This window comes from Cyanistes caeruleus, chromosome 7, assembly GCF_971803275.1.
Source record: "Cyanistes caeruleus chromosome 7, bCyaCae1.hap1.1, whole genome shotgun sequence".
Lineage (NCBI taxonomy): Eukaryota > Metazoa > Chordata > Aves > Passeriformes > Paridae > Cyanistes > Cyanistes caeruleus.
In genome coordinates, this window is record NC_141707.1 from 21047954 (window position 1) to 21070101 (window position 22148).

General features: G+C 35.8%; 1 protein-coding gene across 4 annotated transcripts in view; it reads right to left on the reverse strand.

Moving 5' to 3' along the window:
• RAPGEF4 (Rap guanine nucleotide exchange factor 4) overlaps positions 1 to 22148 on the reverse strand; it is a 145165-nt gene that overhangs the window by 107907 nt on the left and 15110 nt on the right. For all 4 annotated transcript variants that reach the window (XM_086896708.1, XM_086896709.1, XM_086896712.1 and 1 more), the window contains exon 4: positions 16323 to 16469. In XM_086896708.1, coding sequence (XP_086752834.1) covers positions 16323 to 16469 — 147 coding nt within the window. The remainder of the gene's footprint in view (positions 1 to 16322; positions 16470 to 22148) is intronic.

A 22148-nucleotide genomic window follows, 5' to 3' on the forward strand; every position in this document is an offset into this window, starting at 1 on the left:
AGGGTGTTTACAAAAAAAAAAATTTGGTAAGTAGACTTTTAAATGTATTTGTAACTTATTCTTGATTCAAAGCTCACATCAATTTCAAACAAACATACATGCACGTAAAAAATTCAGGTTCTCAAACCACAAATAAGAGACCAGAACACTTATTTATGCAAGTAGTTGACTTGTTTAAAATGTCAAATATTAGACTGAGACAAGCAGGAAGAATTTTGAAGTTAAAATGACCAACAACATTATTAAAGATTAATATAGAGCCATCTACAATCTAGTAAAAACTATACACAGAAAAACCCTAAGCCAATCCCTAGAATTTTTAAGCCACAGTTGGAGACCCATCACAGAAAGGGCATCTAGCTGGCTAGATCCCAAGAAAGCTTAGTGAAGGGAAACCTCTTCAGCTGAGAACCTTTGTGCTCAAATAAGCATTGCATATGACACATCTAGATGTTAAAGGCTTGTTCAACCATTCAACAACCATCAAAACACTTTCAAAAAATCAAATGCATGCTGTCTTCTCACTTTGCATATGGAAGAAGCAAGAGGGTAAACCAAATGTCTCAATCAAAACTGCAATAAGATGACTTTCCTGAGATAGGTTTATATGATTTGTTTTTCTGCAGCTAGAAATCTCAATAGCTGCATAGCAGAGGTGGCACAACTTTAGGCATTCCACAGGGAAGAGCACAGGAATGTATTGATAGTCTATCTAATCCGTGACAACCCATCCCTCTCACTGTTATGATGTGGGAAAAAATAAGGGAATATACAAGTTTCCAAAGGCCAGCTCAGAGCCTGCCCTACATTTTAACCTCAGTCAGCAAATTATCCTAGGGATAATGGTATTTCTGCCAGCAAAACCTCTTTTGCAACTATTCCTTGTATCAGTCCTTCATTAGGCTAAGTCTACTACACAAAATCCCCATTTTCCCAACCTAACACTATGACGTTTTCCCCACAGCCTGGCCAGCAAAATTTTTAGCACAGACTATGGTTTTAGTGAGTACAAGACCTAATAATGCTTAGGGAAAATAAATCGGTGGGAACACTGTAACCCCAGGTATGCAGGCTACATCTCAAGGCTCCCTCTGCAAGAAATAAAGGGGACTTTTTTCAGAACTGAAGTTGAGCTGGAATTTGAAATACAGAGATCCCTAAAATTCAGGATAGTCTTCCAGCTGCAAACTGCACAGGCCACAATGTGAGCTATGAAAGCAGCAAGGATGAAGAACAAAACAGAAGTGATTACATGCTGTCCCACAGGCTACAGAACCCATTTGCCAAACAAAACTGTTCTAAAACCACTGGGAAAAGCTTCATTTATAGAAAGCACAAGCCTATATCTTATCTTTCTGTATGTTTTTCCTTAGAACTGTGTTACAGTTTGTCACTTTTCTCAAAGTGGTCATCTGTGTCTGCTTGCATTTCAGTGTCAGTGCTGCAAAATGTCCCTTTCCCACCTCACATTTAAGCTGAAGACAAAATAAAGGGTGACAGTTACAAAGGATCTTACTGCATGGCAATATCATAGTTTGGTTTATTTTCTTTTAATCACTTAAGTAGAGGAAGAAAGAAATGCAGTAGCTGTCACATATTTGGATATCACTAAAATATTTAATAGTCATAGCTCATTTTAAAAAACTGAAAATGCCTTGGGTAGAAGCACTGTCATGAAAATTAACAATTAACCAAATGACTGCAAACAAAAGATAATGAAACATGGCAACACATAAAAAGGTGGCATCTAAAGAAGTGCTAAAGGGCTGGGTTTTGGTTTTCGTTGTTTTTTTTTTTTAATTCATAATATCAAAGAGAGAACAAACAACTTAATAGCATGAAAACATTGGAGAAGGAGAAGAATAAAAATGGACAAAAAATAAATGTAATATGTAAGTCTCTAGGGAATAAGCAATGCTGAGGAAAAAGATACATTTGGGAAAATTCAATGGAGACATCATCATAGAGCTAGAGACTGAGTAAAGCCTAGGAAGCAATAATCCTGAACATATGTGGAGTATACAACAGTATGCCTTCCACTGTCATCATTTCTACCTCTGGATAGGTATTTGTGTAAGCTTAACTAGTGACAGATTTTCTTAATGCAATGGAAAAATGCTCTTTTCTCAACAATTATCAAATGCTAGCAGGGATAGTAAAAATCAGATTAGGTATGTTCCAGATACATATGAAAGACTGCATCATATAATTCTGTGCTCCAGAGAGCTCATACAAAGAAACATGATGACATTTCAAGTAATTTAAGTATAGTCATGAGATGCTTTTTTTAAAAAATTATAACAAAAGATAGACATGACCACAGAGTGCAAACAGGAATGGATATAAATATTGAGGACAGAGAGAAATCATCCAAGGGTCATGAAAGCAGCTCACAAAAGAACCAAAGAATGAACTCTGAAAACAAATTCTGGAGGGGAAATCAGAATAAATTTGTTAGCAGCATGTGATGCATTTGACTGTGGAATGTTTCTCTAAAAGCAGCACCCATTCAAAAGCCATTTGGCAGGGATATTTAAAATGTGCAAAGACAAAACTTCACACTGCATACAATACAGACCAATAGCTCTTCAGTGAAGACAAGGTGGAGAGATGGAGAGAGTGCAAGAATTCAGAGAAATGGAAATAAAGATCTCATTAAATAAAGACATCATTTTAGTTTGAAAAGAAGGGACAGAACTGATCCTACCCTTGAAGACCAATGGGGAAGAAGCATGAGATGCTTTTATTTATGCAGCATGTTCTACTGTTACACACCATTTTTACAATATGTAAACAGTTTGCAGGTTTTTCTACAGTCTTGTCTGAAAAAGCAGGTACTGGTCATAGCAAGACACAGAAAACAAAGTACATGGAATATTTTGCCAGAGGTACTGGAAATTTTACTGTCCATTATTGCAATGAAATTAGTGTAATTAGACTGGTTTCACTTAAAACAAGAATAACCACAACTTACTAGAACTCTACCATCCTGTTTTATGTTTCCAAATATTTAATCCATGCTGCTGTTCTCTCACCATGAAGAGACTCTAACAAAGTAAGAATACCCTGCCCCCAGTTTTCTTATGCAGTCTGTGAGTAATGCCTAGTGTAAATAGACAAGCACTGCTGTGGCAGTAAAAATTACAAGATTAAGGACCTGCTAAAGAAGGCAGCACATTCATGACCAGTAATGCAGCACAGCTTGAAAATAAAAGTAGTATCATTAAGAGATTTTCTTTCTATAGTACCAAAACTTTGATATATGTTTCTATTTATTTTCATCATGCTGAGCATATTGATTTTGGGGACAGTCACAAGGGCATCTCCTTGAGCAAATTCTACTCACAATAAACAAACCATTCTAAAATGTTCATTTATAAAGAACATATCCAATACAAAAACAGCATTCATTATTACTTAACAACTTTCAAAGAAAGAGTTCTTTTTTCCTCCTGTATTCTTCAGGATGTTGAAATAATAATTTTTTATTTTTATATGCAGCAACAGCATTATCAGATAATGAATATATGCATAGGTGGACTGAAATAAGTGTTTTACCAGTAAAGGTATATTTAAAAATCAACAAAATGTTAATTGGTGAAGAAAAAAACCAAAACCATGCTAACATTTGGCTTTAGCTGGGAACAAGAACGAATAAACAGTCAATCATAGTCAAGTACCTATTTTTTTCTAGATATTTGATATTGTATTTACGTGTCCATACAACCACAGAAGGTGAGCTTTGCCAGTGTTCTATCCCAGTGGAGCAAGCAAATTTAAAGTACCTCTCCACCTCCCTGCAGTAGCTACTTCCAACAGAACAGTTTCCCAGATTGTTTTTTGTAAGTTGTTCATTCCAACATTAAAAAGCAGAAACTTCATACTAGTAGTATGAATTACTTCATTAAATAAGAAGGGAAAATATAACTCATGATCTGCTTCAGGATATCTCAAGCACTTGTTACATTTCATTCAATACAAATGAACTCAATTCTCATCCAAAGACTGTCCAGTTAATGGATACCTGGAAAGGAAATTCACCTATCATTTTGAAATGATACTCAGGTTAACAGTTTGGATGCCCATGTAAAATCAGTGTCTTAGAGAATTCTTATGGTGGGAAAATATGTATTCCTACCATTGTGGGGGCTTGAAGCATCTGCAGTACTTCCTTTGCCTCACACCTTGTCATAACCTTAGTGTGCAAAGTTGACAAGAATCCACTCAAGTATCATTACTTATGGGCTGATCAGTAGCTTGTATCAGTCCTGAAGTCAAATACAAAGTAATTACTCAAAGTTTAAAAGGCAGAAAAATTCACATTCTCTTGTTAAAATAGGAAAAGTCTGTCTCTTAGAATTTTACCAAGTACCTTTTGTATATGAGGTCAGATGCAGGTAACACCCTCTATAAGGCAACTCCATGCAGCAGATGTATGTAAATACATCACACAGAAACAAAAATCAAAGTTTTGATGTGAATTTCTATTATAATCTCAAAGCATGTAATCTTCAACCATAGCACAGCAACAGCACAAGTACATGCTCCAGCTATTACATGCTCAGACTGAAGTGCAGCTCTTCCTTGATAACGCATTATGTAAAATGGGTACAGTAATCAACTCTGCTGCTGCAACAGTGTATTCAGACATATCTGCTTAATTGTCTACACTTTTACTACATTTCACTCCTTTAGCTCTGAAGAGAAAATGTGGAAAGAAATACTAAGTGATGGCATAGTTCTCACCACCTTCAACAGTGCAAGAATTATTTCCTTACTTCTTCATTATTGCTGGTTATCTAGTAAGATCTAAAAGTCACAGATAAGCCTAAGGAAAAACATCCAATAAATCCTTAAGCTGAGATCAACAAAGCTTCCATTAAATGCTAGCAGGAACAGAAGTGACAAATGTAGAAAGAGAAACCATATTAATAAATCTGTGAAAGAGACAGATACCAGAAAACTGAGAAATGACGGCAGAAAGAAAAAAGGCATTTGAAAAATGTTTCATGCTTCCAGAGAGGATACAGGCTTGAAGGGTATTGGCAGAAAGGAAGAAAAGAGAAAATAAGTCTGTACTGAGCTTTTAATCTTTCCTTAATTGTACTGAGAGTCTCCAGCATTATCCCCAGAGAGAATTAAGCATAAAAGACTAAGTTACTCAAACAAGTTCCTTTATAACAAGTCCTTTCAGAACAGCATGACTTCTTTGAAGGACTCCATTTCTGAAAGATTAGGTCACACAAAAATCATATTATAATGCATATTTTTCTTATGCTAAAACAAAACTGTACCTGATTCCACTAACCTGCACTCAGGAATATGTGGATAGGGTTCTGTGGGAATTAACAGAATAGAGTTTGTTTGTCTATTTTAGTTGATACTTCAAGAAAATGGTTTGTACTGGTAGTCAAAAAAGATAATTTTCAAAGGTCAAGAGAGTGGTGGTATGCAAAATTAAATAGAAATTACTTGGGAAATGATCAGAAGTTAAAATGTCAGCAAGTTGAACTATATCAGTAAGTAGTAGATGCAGGATAGCAAGGTTTCACTTTAAATGCTTATTATTTATCAGCATAAAAAAACTCTTATATAAGCCTGACTTAAAGCTATGTACATCATCTAGAAAGAAAATATTATTTTATCAATGTAATTTGAAATTAACAGAAATAAAGTTCATTCAGAAGATATTCAGTGTGTAAACTGTGAGTTTCAGCTTTCTTTTGACTTCTTCACTTGGGATTTAACCAACCAAGTATTTTAAGCAGAGTTCAGAGGAAATACACACTAATGGTCGTATCTAATCAGGCATGGGATAAACGATAAAGAAACCAAGCCTTAAGCACTACACCAGACTGAGGTATGAATCCACATACTCTGCTAAACCACTGATATCAGCAACAGCCTGTAATAGAAATACAAGATGAAAACTCGAATTTTATGAACATCCAATTCATGACATAGTTCAAAAATGCATGTAATGTGCCTTAAAAGGCACCACATCTTATGTGTGATGTTCTTCAGTATTTGTGGCATAAACAACTATGGACCAAAAGAAAAATATTTATCCATAAGCACACTTGCTTCCATAAATCCCTTTTAGATGTCAACATTTCGGAAGGTCAGCATGCACTTTCACATTCCTGGTGAACATATTTCTAGGAATTTTGTTGCTCACTCAACTAATGGAATTTGAGCAATACCCACTAACCCTAAGAACTGTAACTGCTGGAGTTTTACTGCTCAGATTGAAATGAGGATTGATTCAAAAGCAAGCACATGGGCTATTTGGGGTTTTTAAATCTCTTTCTTTTCTTGATATCTGGATCTGGCCATAATCAGCACAGATGACAGGCCGAGCCCTGTAATTCTTATTCTCTGCCACAGGAGAGATATTCCATATTTAGGTCTCAGTTTTCTGTATCTTCCTTTTCAAGTGTACCTCAGGGATGCCTAGAGTTTGTAAGGCTTTGATATCATTTCCCTCAGTACAAATACTGGGCTGACCATTGTGTTAAGCACCCCTGAACTACTTAGCCACAAAATCATTTGAGTGATTCCAGCCTCTTGCTCTCACGTTGTATCAGCTGTGTCAGAGGGTAGAAACTGTTACAGAACTGTTAAGGCTAAAGAGAATTGAACTCTACTGCCATCAGCCTGTGCTGGATATTATACAAGAAGAAAAAGGCAATTAGTAATTACCTGGGCTGAAATCTCATAATGCTCATTGATTCCAATATGGTAGTGTTTCACCATGGATGAAAAGTGGGGAGGAACCAGGCTAAGCTGTCTAATAGTCACTGAACTCTGATTATGACCAGGAAAAGATATCTATGAGAACTGTACTATCTAATGCAAGCAAAGGGCACTTTTCTTTTGAACCCATTTATTAATCCATATGCCTAAACAATTCATAATGTCTGAGCTTAAGTTGCTGAATGCCCATTCAAGGAAGTACTTACTAAGAATAGAAGAATTTACATTCCACTAAATAGGACCTGTATGGCTACATGAAAGTGAACATTTTAAAAATATTTTTATAAAATATTTTATAACTACACCAGACTGTGGGAATAAAAAGGAATAATACATACTACGCTACAACAGCCTTGCTTTCAGCTTGTGTTAATCTGTTTAAGATCATCCACTTCCACAAAACTCATTGTTAATAATCTCTAATTTTTTTTAATGCTGGCAGGTTTAAGGTAATGGATTTTAAAAATGTCAATATTAAAACATATCCATTGATCCAAGAAATGGTATCAGATAATCTGCCTCACCTATTACACAGTACAAGCAGAAAGCACCCATTAAAATGCAGAGTGCAAGCACACTCCCTACAGCAATGCTTTTGGAGGAATTTGTATCAATTGGTGTAAAGCAACAGAAAACTCCAGCTTCTAAGGGCTTACTATTTTTGTTACTAACCTGGAGACAAACAGGTTAGATAAACAAAATAGATAAACCTCTTGCATAAGAAGAAAAAGTACAACTCGTCTGAAAAGTGACAAAGGCCTGAGATGATAACACCAACCAGAAGATGAGGAAGGGTCCGTCTCTGAAATAACCCATTCAAATACAACCCCACAGCTAAAGATGGTCTCTGTTAAATCCTGAGAAGTAAAAGCAAAGCCCTATGAAGCCAATCACATTGGTATCCATTTCAAGGCAGGAAAGGACACTGCCAACCACAAACAGCTAGAGCCAAAACTCCAGGCAATCTGACACTGAAGTTTGACAAGGCAAATTTAAATTTGCCTTGTAGCATATACACACACAATATATATCAGATACACAGCAGATTATATATGCATGCATATCTGAAAAAACATAATTCTCTTAGGCTTTTTTTCCCCTCTGTGACAGAGGAGAATGAGAGACGTATTTGATAGTAAAAAGTGTATCTGGGAAAAAAGCCAGAATCTATTTTATAAGCTTCAAATGTTATGATTCTTCTGAAAGACATTTTTACTTAATAAAAATGAACTAATGAAAGACCAGAAGTTTGTTTCCTGAAGTAATATTCATAGACTCCCAGTTGTGTTTTGCAATATATGTTTTTTGCCGTTTAGCATATCATGCTTAGAGATACCACATTTAATAATACAATCTGCTGAGGATGAAAAGTATTTTCTTTGCTAATAAAAAAGCTGGTTATAGAAAGTGCAAGTTTGGCAGTAAAGCTTCCAAGAAAAACTGCAGCCTGAAAAACATCTGCAGACTTTAAGTGTATACATTTCAGTTTGTCAGATGTTCTTCTGTAATTTAAATATTTTAAGAATCAATCAAAATACTTTATTTTCTTGGAAATTGGATGAATTCGTATTTTTCAACTTTACCTCTAACCATGATAAAATATGAGAAAACCAATAAAGTCATTACTTAACAGGAAGACTGACCTGCTTTCTAGATGTTTCAATTCTTTTTTATCCAAGATAAATAAGTCAAGCTTTCTGCAATATTATTTGAGACCTTTTGAAGTGCTAATGAACATATAAACATTTATATGGACTGCAAATAGGAATGACAATACATTTTTGCACAGCGTCTGGTATAACAGGATTCAACAGGGGGTTCAAGCAGATGGTCATTATTACAGTGATACAGAATTGCACCTATGAGAAATGACATGATAGGATGGTTTAAGAAAAGTCACATCTACACAGTCCTGTTTCACCTCTGCACAGTGATCAGTGACAGAGTCACAAAATGTTGCTTTTGAAATAGATTGAGAATAAATCAGGAGCCTGAGATGCAAATCAATTGTAGGCATGACACACAAGAATATGCACCAGGAAAGTTTGCTGCAGAGAGAGGTGAGGAAGGATCAAGGCCTTTCCAATCAGCTTATTATTTCTCAATATATATATTTCTCAATATATTTTCAGCTGCTTAGGAGGTGTTTGAAGCACCAGTGACTGTCATCTTAAACCAAGGATAACAACAAAGAAAGGGACACTCAGAGCTAAAACTAACTGAATCTTTTCCAAGAATTCTGCCTCATTGATAATACTGAAAATCATAATAATGGCACAGTAAATAATCTGAAACAGAGCAATTACTGATTATGATTTTTTCAGTCACAATACTATTATTTAGCAAAGGATTTATCACAGCAACACTCTACCAAAACATTTGTACGCTTTCATCAGTACATATCACACCAAGAGAAATGCAGCATTACTGAAGGGAAAAAATCTTGTTCCTAGATAAGCTTTTCCACTACCAATGGCCAAGAAGGTTACCTTAGGAGACAAAATGTCATGAACAGGGTTCACAAAATCTGTATCTATTCTTAAAATATGAAGGGATTAATAAACCAAATGAAAGCAGCAGTCACTGTGGTGCTATGCTTACAAACATGGCTGGTTCTGACGTATGTTTGGCAACCAAAGGGTAAATGCTGCTTCACTCTCATTTAAATCTGCTCTACCAGACAGAGCAGCACTCATTAAAACTAGAAATGAATGACAAAGAAAAACAAGAGGAAGAAAAACTAAAAGCATATTATGAAGATGATCAAAACCAATGTAACAGCAGTACCAAAGGCCAGAATCTGCTCCCACGTAGCTTCTAGTTTATTAAATCAGTTGTGTTGTATTCACTTGAAATATGTTCAATTCATACCAGCAAAACTGGGAGCATTATCTGGAACTTTTTCTTGGTATAATAACAATTCTGGAATCTTTCCCTGCTGCTCACTTGCATGCTTTCCTAGTATCAACATAACGTATGAAGGTGGGATGTTAGCTATTCTCACAGCTTTGCTCACATCTAACCAGTTCTATGTTTACTGTCATATTCTAAAACTGGGCAAAGGGATTTTTTATATTCCTCCTCCTTCCATTTGGTCCTACAGGAAAAAAAAAACCTATCATCACTTCATTTTTCAGTGTCTCTCACACTAGCTCTGTGCATTTGCATAAAAATTTGTATTTGTTACCAGCTGAGATTTGCAGACAACATAAAGCAACAGATTCCACACAATTGGGTCCTTGTGATGCCTTAAGTTTTAGCTTTCATATTTTTCAGATCAGTACTTCTTTAGTGTATAACTCCAAAACTCCACAGACTGTCAGCTACTGTTCTCCCATTTTACTCAAAACAATTTCTCTCTAGGCCTGAAACTCAAAGACACCTCGTTTTCTCAGGCACCAAAAAATGTGAACAACAGTGAAGTAGGGGGCAAACTGGGGCAATGTGACTCCATTATCTGAAGCATTAATGGGACAATTAACCTCTGATATGCAAGCAGACCAAACTTATATCTGTCTGAAAAGCCTGTGACGGTCGTCCGTCTTGGGTGTGGTCTCTATGAGACTCCTGCACTGCCCTTTGAAGTCTTTTCAATAAATACCTACCTTTATCCTTTAACCTAGCCCCTGTTCTAGGTAGCCTCTCCAAGCATCACTTCCACATCTCTCTTCTGTGTTGTATTCTGCATCTGATAACATGGAATGATTCTTCCTTATTCTGACAAGATGGCTATTTGGGAGGTTGGTGAACACAGTATTCCAGGTACATTGAAAATGCAGGCTACCACAATTTGATCACTTTCACATTTCTCAAATAAAATCCCATTAGAGAGAGAAATCATCAAGGAATCATTTGAGCAGTCAATGGAGAGAGTGACATGAAGCGGGTAAAGACAGCCGAGTGTTCCATGACCACCTTTTTATACTTCTGTGGGCCTCCAAGCACTTGACTATTTTAAATCACATGATCACCCATCCTGCAAAGCTAAATATTCTGTATTTTATTAACTATAGTTTTATACCTCTACTATGTTTGCCTATGGGAAATCAGTAAATCAGGGCAGAGACTTCTGCAATTGATTACTGGGCAATAAACGGGCAGAGTGGTACACCATAAATCAAGGTGATAGTTTAGGGGCTGGACATTAATCTGATTTTTTCTTTGATTCCCCCCTTCCAATATTTCATTTCTCAGATCAAGTTTAATCTCTCACTCAAATGAACTGGAAATAATTTCTGGTATGGAATACTCATTGGTAAAAAAGTATATTAGAAAGTACTGACATTTACGTGAGATTCCTAATACTCCTTAAACATGTTAAAGTGTTCAGGAGCCTACTAGAGAAGCAAGAACATTCTCATGTAACAATGCAATGTGTATTTTCCAACAGCCTAAGGCAAGGAAAAGGTTGCATCTCTGAAATGCTGCCTACTGCATTACACTGCAAAACACCACACGAGATGCAGCAACATCCTTTGATAAACGATGCACTTACAATATGACCAAATGGATAAAAACAAATTAAAGTCCTTCCATATTTATTTTCATTACTGTATTTTTACAGTGCCTTCGGCCTACTGCCATAATCCCAGGACATAAAATGAAGCATAAAATGATATTATACCTTGATATAAGAGGTGTGATTAGATATACCTTAAAGTGACAAACTGATATCCCAGACAATTCCAGTGGTCTCAACTCTGATGAACTTAAGCCTTATTCAGAAACCCCATAGACCAGTGCTACAGCACCCCCTTTCATACATGTACCTCCTACATAGCAATTCAATGAAACAGTGTGTAAAACTTCTATTCTGACAGATCTGGTTTTAAATTAGCTCATTAAAACCTAGCGCTCACAGTGCTCAGAAAACAGAGGGAGTAAGAAAACTGCTTCTTCCAAAGCTATCATTACAGAGCACTTCAGTCTGCTGAGGGCTACTGAATTAACAGCAGATGGGCAAAAGCAGGAAGCAAGTTACACTGCAGTTTATCAGTTTACAAGATGTGTAAGTACTGCTGAATAGGGATTAAAAAAAAAAATTCATTCTGACCTTACAGGGGCCAAGTCTCCCTCTCCAAAGTCACAGCATAACGAAGTAATAGCTGCTCTTCATTTACTCAAGTGTTTCTCAAGGCATGTTCAGTAACTTCTAACACAGCCTTATAGCACAAAAAAGGAAATTGGTTATTTGTATGTTATCCAAGGAAGGCTGAGTAATACACTGTGGTAGGAAAGACCTCTAAAAATAAGTCACCTCTCAGCAGATTCACTCCCTTCCTGTCTGGGCTTGAATCAAGTTTGCAACTGCATGAAAGGACAAAGCTTGAGGATGAACTATGGAGAACTTCTGTAATGATCACACCACTCAAATACATTCATCTCCCTCCTACTCCTTTTAAAAGAATCCAGTTATTAGGGGTGGAGCAAGGTAGTGACCCAACAGGATGTGCGTTACCAGAGTTCCTCATGTGTAGCCTTTGGCTTTCATGTTTATTTTTGGATGTATTTTCCTTTGTGCTTTGAAGTAGTTGTCCTGGCAAGGTGGCTAACACTGCAATCACTTATACATGCTAAGGAAGGAAAGCAAGCCTCATCAACACAAACACTATTTTTTTCCTACAGAGTCCTAGATTATCTTGGAAGTCTACAGTGTTGTAACAGTAATGAGTTACTTTTTTTCATGTTTATTAGTGCTCTTCATACACCAAAGCCAGGGATAATCGGTGCACAAAGGAACGTCACCAGTGATCCCCATAACCTACTAGTTCTTCTTCAGGGAACAGTGTTCAGCTGTGTGAGAATTTAGTGTGAGATTTCATCATTTTTAATCCACTGTAACAGCATTGATAGACTAGTCTCCAAGGATGAGTAACAGAGAAGATCAACAGATGTTCCCCAACAGGATGCTACTTCAACAGACACAGTCATTAGAGAAAAAACTGGCCCATTTTAACTGGTAATTGTTGTTATCAGGACAGTGTCATTTGTTTTGACCAGCATCCCCTGACTGATAGATATGAAGATCACAGAAAATCTTTCTGTTCTTAAAGGGCTTACTAAATATGGGGCTGCATGTAATACAGAAGGATCTTACTGCATTTTTGATAAATGTCCTATCTTTTCCTCAAAGAGCATTTAAAGTTATAAAACTAGCAGATTAATACTGCCCAAAAAAAAAGTCAGTTTAGTAGTAGCTATCTCTTTCTTTCAGGTATAGACACAACTACAGTTGTACTCATAGAAATTAATACCTTTGCTATATACTGTGCATTAAACACACCAATAAAACACATCTAATCTGGGAATCATCCTACCAATACGACTGCTTCTTAGAGCAATACAGCTAATACAGGACAAGTTACTTCTCAATTTAAACAAAACTCAGAAAAGCCTGCAAATTCGCAGTATGACATTTCAGAGATCCTGAAAATTCTTTCTAAACTTAGAAACAATTAAAATAGATCATCTTTCTCTCAAAATCTAGTTTTAGGATATATACTAAAAGTTTCATAAGCAGCATAATGCATATGTACTTGTCTTTCAAAGAGCCACATAGATTTGAGGTACAAAATATTTGTTGCAAAAGTGAACCGCATCCGTAGACTTCAGGATTAACCAATTGTTAGTGTTAAGAAGGATACTTCACAGCTTTTAGTCCTAGCATTTCAGATTAGTTGCACAGTAAATTAAAGTCAATACTGAATCAATTTCTGTTGGTTCGTTTTCCAAGATTACATTCACAATCTAAAAATAAGAAAAAATATTTTAAATTGCAGTATTGCATTTTCTTACTTCTGTAGGCCAAAAATCCTTATTTGGTTAACAGAGTTTTGATTTTTTCTTTCCCTCAAAACAAGGAAATAAATTTCCCCAAAAATGAATTTTTTGGGGAAAAACAAACAAATGAAAAAATAACATATATTGTATTTTTGCAATTCTATTATTAATCATAAAAATTCTACATACATAACATCAGTTAACCATTTTAAGGATACTAACCCTACAATTAATTTCAGTTGTTCTTATACTACAGTATTACATTATTTTGGAATTATTAAACTTTTTTTTTTTTCTGGATAAACTACTTCTTTTTATGAATTAAATTCTTTTATGTGGAGAGGTGAAATTTGCCCACAGTAGATTTTAGCTTTTATAATATTTGGAATGTAAATAACTGACATTGTTGCCTTTCCCCATTTTTCAATGATACCATATATATTAAATAACTGTGATCCACTGTTGACTTTGTGTGGGTTTTCATTAAACACAATTAAAATCTGAATGACACGTAAGAATTAACAGTTTCCTCATACAGACCTTGTCACAGTGAAGATACATGAACCTTAGGATAAGACAGAAAGAACAATGCAGCATCCAAAACATAAAAAAAGTCTCCCTTTAGAAATGTATTTACTTTTCTTCAGGTAACAATAATATTAACAACAATATACTGCTGGTGCTACTACTAATATATTTTGAGAAAAATTTCTTACATAATTTTCCATCTATTTTAAACATTCTCTGTTTATCACATGTTAGCTGCAGTTTATGCAGACTTCAGGATTAGCAGGTTGCAAGGAAATAAATACAACCTTGAAAAAATGGACATTTTTATTGTATCTGAGACCAAGCAGCAAAGCTGTATTTCATTGAATAATTTTCATATCACTGAGAGCACAGGGATAGCCTCCTTGAAAGAAAGCACATCAAAATATATTAGAAGTTCACTGTAAAATGGCACAAAAGGCAAAGAAGCACCACAGTCTAAACTGTGGTCTATGACTGACACCTGCAGTATTTGTGAAATGTTCTACTGTCCAATTTCATAAAAGCTGCAACACACAAGGTGTGTGTAAAGCTGCCTATGATCACTCCAGTACTTCTAACACATATCAGCTTCCCCAAAAGCATCTATCATCAAAAAACTCAGCAAAATCATCAAAAGTGCTCGAAAAAAAACTGTGTTAGTGATTAAAGAGCAAATTATGTTGAAATTTTTGCTTTAAAACAACTTTAAATATAACATTAAAAAATTGTTAAAAGGGAATCTCCCCACCTCCAATAATCCTGATAAAGAACAATAATCTCTGAATGCTTACCATGAAATTCATATGCATTGGAGAAATGACTGTGCTTATACCAATTAAAAGATAAATTTTAAAAAAGGTTTAAAAACCACAGAAAAATGTTTTAAAAAACATTTTATTTATTCCCCCATCATTATCTTGTAAAACACTATCTACATTATCAAATTTCTGACTACTGGCAAGTCCTGCATACGTTAAAACAGATGAGACCACTGGCACATTTAATCTTTTCATGCCAAGGCCTAAAACTACAATGCAGCTGCTGTAGCAAAAAATAATTCATTTGAACTGCAAAAAAAATATTGCATTATCAAATTTCCTGCAAAACTTCAGTAGTATTTTAATTTAGCTGTAGAACTTGCCAAAAAACAATACAAATCCTGACTATGCAATTCAAAGAATGATATCTGATATTGTCAGGGCAAGCATGTTTCACTCACACAGCAGTCATCAGTACCTTGGTCACACTGCACCATTAACTATGCTCAAGGTAACATCTGTAGGCAGGTGATGAAAGTGCCATTTCCTCCATCAGTGTAGACAGCTGTGAACTTGACTTTTTTTTTGATACTGACTTTAGAACTGCCTTAGAACACTTATTTGGTGTATAATACTGCTCTTTCTCAGGAAAAGAGAAAGAAAAAAAATAAAAATCCATCTGTCTGCAGTTAGAAGCTGAACTACAATGTTAGAACCAGCACCTATTTCTTAAATACAGTTAAGGTCCCTAGACCTACAATTTAGGGCACTGTCACACCATCTGGCAGCTCTGCACAACACCTACACTTGTACAGTTACCATTTCAAACAAGCTGGCAGTACAAATTGGCAATAGTGTTGGCCAGGCCAACAGGATGCCTTCCAGCTCCAACATCACTTTTCAAATCCAGTGTAATGCTTGCAAAAATGCAAACAGATTCAAGTTCAGTAACTTTCTGCAGCAACACATTAATGAAGTCTTCTCTGCATGGATATCAAAGTACACAGACTACAGAATGAAGAACCTCAGCAATATGCTCTCCACAAAGGAGTTTTAAGGGAATTCACATGTAATCAGTAAGTTCATTTTTAAGTGATCTTGATCCATCTGCAAATTCTAAAACACAGCTGGTGATGAGACAGGAGTAAAGGAGAATAATTTAAAATTTCAGAGTACAATAAGAATAGACTCTCCTCATAAAAGCTGGCAATAAAATCAAGTTTAAGGCTAAGAGAGCAACACCTGCAGTGTACAAATAAATTCTACCAGAAATTTCACAGAAGTTATTTCATTACAAGCACCCCACAAGAAAAAAATACAGGAGTATGTAATCATACATAAGATGAAGCACTAAAGAGAAGTAAAAACCTCCCTTTTTTTCCCAACCTAATTTAAAAAGATTATACTTATGGTATAAATGTCTTCATACTGTATTACAAATACTTTCAAGGTCAAGTCACTTTTTTCTGCATTAACTGCAAATAAATCTGAACTTACCTCCCAAAGTGCTTTGAAGTCCTTCTGCTCAATTCGAAGGAGCTCACTATGTTCCCTGGTAACAATGGTAGCATGGCGAGGAGTGTTATCCAGAATGGACTCTCCAAAAGCAGTTCCTATTCCAAGAGTGCATATTGTCACAGCATCCTTTGATTAAAAAAAAAAAAAAAAGGACACATTAAATATTTCAGGATGTTTTGAGAGTCTTTGTGTCATATTTCCTAATAGCACTGCCTTGTGATTCTTCAGCCACCTGCTTAAAAAGAAAATTAATTTAAGTGTCAACAACAAAAAAATCAATATGCTGGTAAACAACATGGGAAGCTTTAATGTGGAAACAAGTGGGACCTCTGTTCTCTATGATCATCAGTTGAATTAGACATTTCTGAATGCAATGATGAGAACACAAGAATCACCTTCATCTTTATAAAAAAACTAAGATCTCTGTTCACCTAGCTCTAAACACTGCTGTGATGATGAGATCTTTAGAAATCTCAGAGGTGACAGGAACGTAACAAGAATCAGAAATGCAATCTCAGAATATAAACTTCTGTCTGACACAGGCTACCCTCATCAGAAAGAAAATTAGCCTGCTATGTTTTCTGTTGTGTAAACAGAACTTTCAATTATAATATTCTCTTGTATTTATACTGCATTTCTCAATTGTACAAGCAATGTACCTGTACAGTTGAATCAATTCTTGGCCCATCTGTTGAAAATGCTAGCAAATCTTTCAATTGCTAATGGATGTTTGCCAATTAACTACCAGACCAAAAAAAAAAAAAAATTATACTCAAATAAATCAGGGATTTCAAGAAAACTATTAAAGTTCAAACAACCTGGAAAAACTGTATCCATGGACAGAGCAATAAGAAGGTCCCAAACAAGCAGCAAAGTCCACTTCAAAGCAGTCTATATGAGCACATGCCATTTTAAATGATGTCCAAATGAACCTCCCTTGGCCAGGAACTCCTCTGTAGTAGTTCCAGTAAAAATTATAAAGAGCTACTAAAGAAAAAAAAGTAGCCATTAAACAACTTGCAGAATCAAGATCTTTAGACACATATTCTATTTTCAGCTCACAACTTGCTTTGTTCCCCATCATAGGCTTGAAGCTGGACACTCACATGTCTTTTTTCTGAGATGGGCCTTATCTGACTGTCTGTTAAGTAATTTAAAAAAAATTAGCAACAGCATAAAAAAAATTAAAATCATACAAACTGTAATTAACAAAGGAAATAATATATGCACACAGACAATTACACATAAAGATATAAAAACACTAATTTTACTCGATACAACATAGGTATATCATAGAGTATAGTTCAAATCTAAAATGCAGGATTCATGCAACATCTACAAAAACCAAAGCAGAAATGTTTGTTATCCTTGTGGCTGATAATCTAGGAGAGATGCATGAGTGTGTTTCAGCATAATTTTCTAGTTTTGGAATTGCACTGCTTTCCTTTCATGCATCTAGTAAGTCATAATAGGCAAATGCTATTAAGATAAAGTTAGTAGCTTTGTAATTGCAATACAAAGACAAAAGCCCATAATAGTCCAGTTCCCTGAACCATAGCAAATTACTCTTACACAGATGTTATGATATAAAATTGTGTGTTCAGGAAAACAAAATCAATTATGTCTCAGAGAGGATCTAGGAAAAATTTACCAACTGTCAGAAACAAATTTTCAAGGAAGGAAAGTAAGAACAGATTTTCGTTCAAAGAAACAATATTTGGGAATAATCACCTAGGCACCTAAATAGAAGTCTCTACAAACAGACTATAACAGTTTTATACACTGAAATCTGCCTTCCCAAGCTTACATTTCAGAGCTGAAACAGCCTAGTATAAAGGAAACCTTTCCTATAGGTGGACCATAAACATTGTTTACATCTTCTAATTTCTTTCTCCCTCCCTTCAAAAAACAAAATTTATTTTAAACATTTCACCTTCTCTGACTGTTTACAACCCTAAAGAATAATTAATAATGACAGAACAAACATGAGAAGAAAAGAGGGTCAGTGTTGGTTAAGAAACTACTTGATAAGATAACTTCTGATGAAGCAGCTGTTAAGCTTAAGAAATAAATTAACACTGTGGGGTGTAGGTCAAGAGGCTGGAATGGTCCTATCTACATTCATTAAAGGAAAGTCTAGGCTTCCATCAAGTTCTTTCAGATTTTTTCCCCAGCCATCACAGTTCTCCACAGAGATGCAGTTTCACAGCCAGCTGGGGTGCAGACCCATATGCCTTCTTCAAGGCTTCAGAGCCCCATTTTCTCACTACCTCTTGTTTACACATCTCCAGCCTCCTGGGGACTCAGGTGCGTTTCCTATTACGCCTGTTAACCTTACACTCAAGAATCTCCTGCTGTTCAGTGAAGACTTCAGGAGGATTTCTTGCAGCTTAAAACTCAGTTTGCTGTTCCCCTCTGCAATCCCAGAAGCAGCAGGGGGTTCAAGTGGCCGATAACCAGCTAACATTCATACAGCTATTTAAAAGGCAGTATCAGAGACTTAGAAAGATGAGATTGCTTCCATTGCTATCTGCCCTCTGTACACACTATAAAACAGTAGCCTTCAAATCAGAGGCTGTTTGTGTATTCAGTTTCACTGACTCTTACTGCCATATGAGACACGTGTAGGGAAAGCATTCTTAAAACTTTCCCTCACCCCCCATCAATATAAAACATTATTGAATTTGCAAGACCATTTTATGGAGTGGATGAAAATCAGAAACAAGGCTCTGCTTTATTCCCTCCCCCACTATCTCAAGGATCATCCCATATCCTCCTCCTTGACTTGTAACCCCTTCTGTTTCTCAACTTGGCAAATAGAATTTTTGTACCAGGTGTAAATAAAATCATGGCATCAGAGAAATGAAGAAAACAGGGAAAAACATTACTGGTGCTAGGCTCAAAGGGATTTGGGACGTTTCTTTGAAATTTTAGTTAGTTTAACATTTTGAGTTTATAAGGGAGCTGATGTAGCTAAATTGTTTTTTATTTCATCATTTTCCTACACCTTGCATCTTTATCTCACCTCTGTATCTGTGTCTCTCTAGGACATCATACTGTCTCTATGTTTAAATGAAGTTTTGCAAAAGCTGTATTTTGAGACGTTTGCTTATTATTATTTTGACTCAGTTCAGTTTATCCTCAGTAAAATTTTCCTTTTATAACACAGAAACCAAGGATATACATGAAAGTAAACTATGAAGTGATTTTTCTCTTCCATTACCTGAGTGTTTCAGCCATTCAAGAAATCCTTATCAAACTATTTCTAACCATTACATGGAAATACCTTTGGAAGACACTAAAACTGCAGTTTGCAAACATGTTAGGCCACTCTCTTTAAACAAAACAAGGTTTTGCTTAAAAGAGGCATTATGCTTCTACAGAAACTGAGCAGCTTCTCCTCTAGTACCTGATTAAAATATGTATGGTTCAGATTATACTGTAATACCACATTCATTATTTCTATACCTTTCTATCTGATCTTCTAAAAGCTACCTACAATGTCTTAGACATTTTCCTACGTCACCTGGCAGAGAGAAGCAAGATGATTTTTCTACAGTAACTTCCAATAAGATAAATTCAAACCAAAATTACCACAGCCACAACAGTGTGGAGCTCAGCATAAGCCAACACACTCTGCTTCTCAGCTTACTACATTAGTTCAACCAGTCTCTGTGTTATAATGGGTACAGCAGTTCTCACACTCAAACTAAATAATTTAAAGCTAGCTTAGGCATATTTATACTATTAACTACAGCACAAACCTATGTCACAACTTCACATAGGTTACCTCCAAAATCCATAGTGGCATGCTGAAAGCAGTATTGCAGTATTGCAAGGACTAGTCTATTTAAATATCTTTCCTTGATGCCACTTCATTTTATCAAATACTTCCTTTGTCCTCCATTTCAAAGAGCTGTGAAATTCTTCCATTTCTTCCATGAACACCTGAACCTTTCTTCACAGTCATTCCTCTCAGCAGCCCCACTAACTTACTTGTCTTTTCATGCCCAGCCCTTCACCTCTTCTTACAGCTGACACTGCTGTCCCATCCAAGCACTCACAGCTCTACCTTTAAAGCTTTTCTAAAAAAGGGTAATTGTTTCTTAAGTCAATGCCTTATGTTCAGTTTGGTCTGTTTTTAAAAACTGACCTCCTTAAAGAACTCCACCATAACATAGGCAAGGTAACATGGCAATAGGCCCTAGCACACACAGTGATTCAGCTGGCAAAATACAGCAAAACTGCAGATCAAATTGCTGTTTGGTCCTCGTCTTTCTTCTCTTCATTCCTTCATAGTTTATTAGAAAAATCTTTGGGGTGAAAGGCTCTGCATCTAATTCAAAAATCACAGTGTCGCAGAATATGACAGCAATGTAACACTGATGCTTTTGTCACAATGCATTTATCCCCAGCTTTATTCTGAAACGTTGCTAACAGTCATCCTTAGACTGTTCTTCTTCAAAACAGTGTTCAAAAATAAAACATACACAGGGCAGTCAGCAGTGTTTTTAAGACAACACCAAACCAGGAATATCACTAAGAAGAACTTCTATTACTAGAAGTTACTATTCTTATGAGTGGGAAGGTGACAATACCAAATAAAAATGAAATTCAGAACCTGATCATAATTGAAGATAAAGATCTCTTTCTAATATTTTCTACAGAGGCTGCATTTTCTGTTTATTTTGAAGGTATCTTTACTATGGTTTTTCTATGACTTTTAAGTACAGTATTTATCAAGGTTTCTGTAACAAAAAAGTTGAGGCAAGATCAAAATAGTTCACTACCGTTACCTCTGGAATTCACAGTGGAACGTTTTCACCTTAGAAAAACTCCTCTTTGGTATCATCTTGATTGTTGAATACCCAGAAAAATCCATAATTAGTTTGCACAGAGAGCAGATTCTGCTCTGGATGAACTGGATGAGTAATCCTGTCAAATCTCTGTAGCCATTCCAATGGCAGATAAATTATGAGCACGTTTTACCAGCCCAGTGGAACAAAGCTAATAGTAACACCAAAATTGTCTCTGGCCAAACTCTTTAAAACAGGCGTGTATGGTAAATAGGCGAATATGATTTTCAAGGTATCCATTCCAGCACAGAGCACTGCCTGCGCTCGGGTTTGCTTTGTGTTCTAGCACTGCCCTCTCGTGACAGAACACAGCTTTGCAAGCAGAAAAGATTGTTTCAAACCACTATGAAAGCGAGGCTTTATGAGGTCCTAAATATCTGTCTCTATTAAAGCCCTTAAAATAACAGATGTAATAGTCCTGTTATTATAATATTAAATAATAGCTAATACAAATATTTCTGTTTATATGAAATCTCACCTTGGTCTTAATCAGTATTACTAGTATTTTCTGAGAGAAATCACAGACATCTACATTAGTAAGCTGCTGTGCAGAAAGAATGTTTGTGAATTAATACCTCACTAGCCACACCGAAGTCTTGATCCATTAGTACATTAAGATTTAATTTGTAGTGCAAGATATGTTCCTACATGCCTCTGTAGGAACAAAGGCTATTAAGACATTTTTAGTAAGGACCAAGTGCACAATAACTTACTGCACTTCTACTGGGAGAAAGCTACCAATCACCAAAGGTGACTGCGCAGAAAATAATCCTATACATTTATATGAGTCTACAAACTTCTAAACTCAGGCAAATGTCTGTATCTCTCCTGCTCTCCTGGAAAGTCTCTCATTAGCATTAGTGCCATTTATGGTGTAATAGTAACAGCAGAGTGATTAGTCATTATTAGGACTTTGCAAAGGAACCCTTCACTCCAGGGTGATGTGATC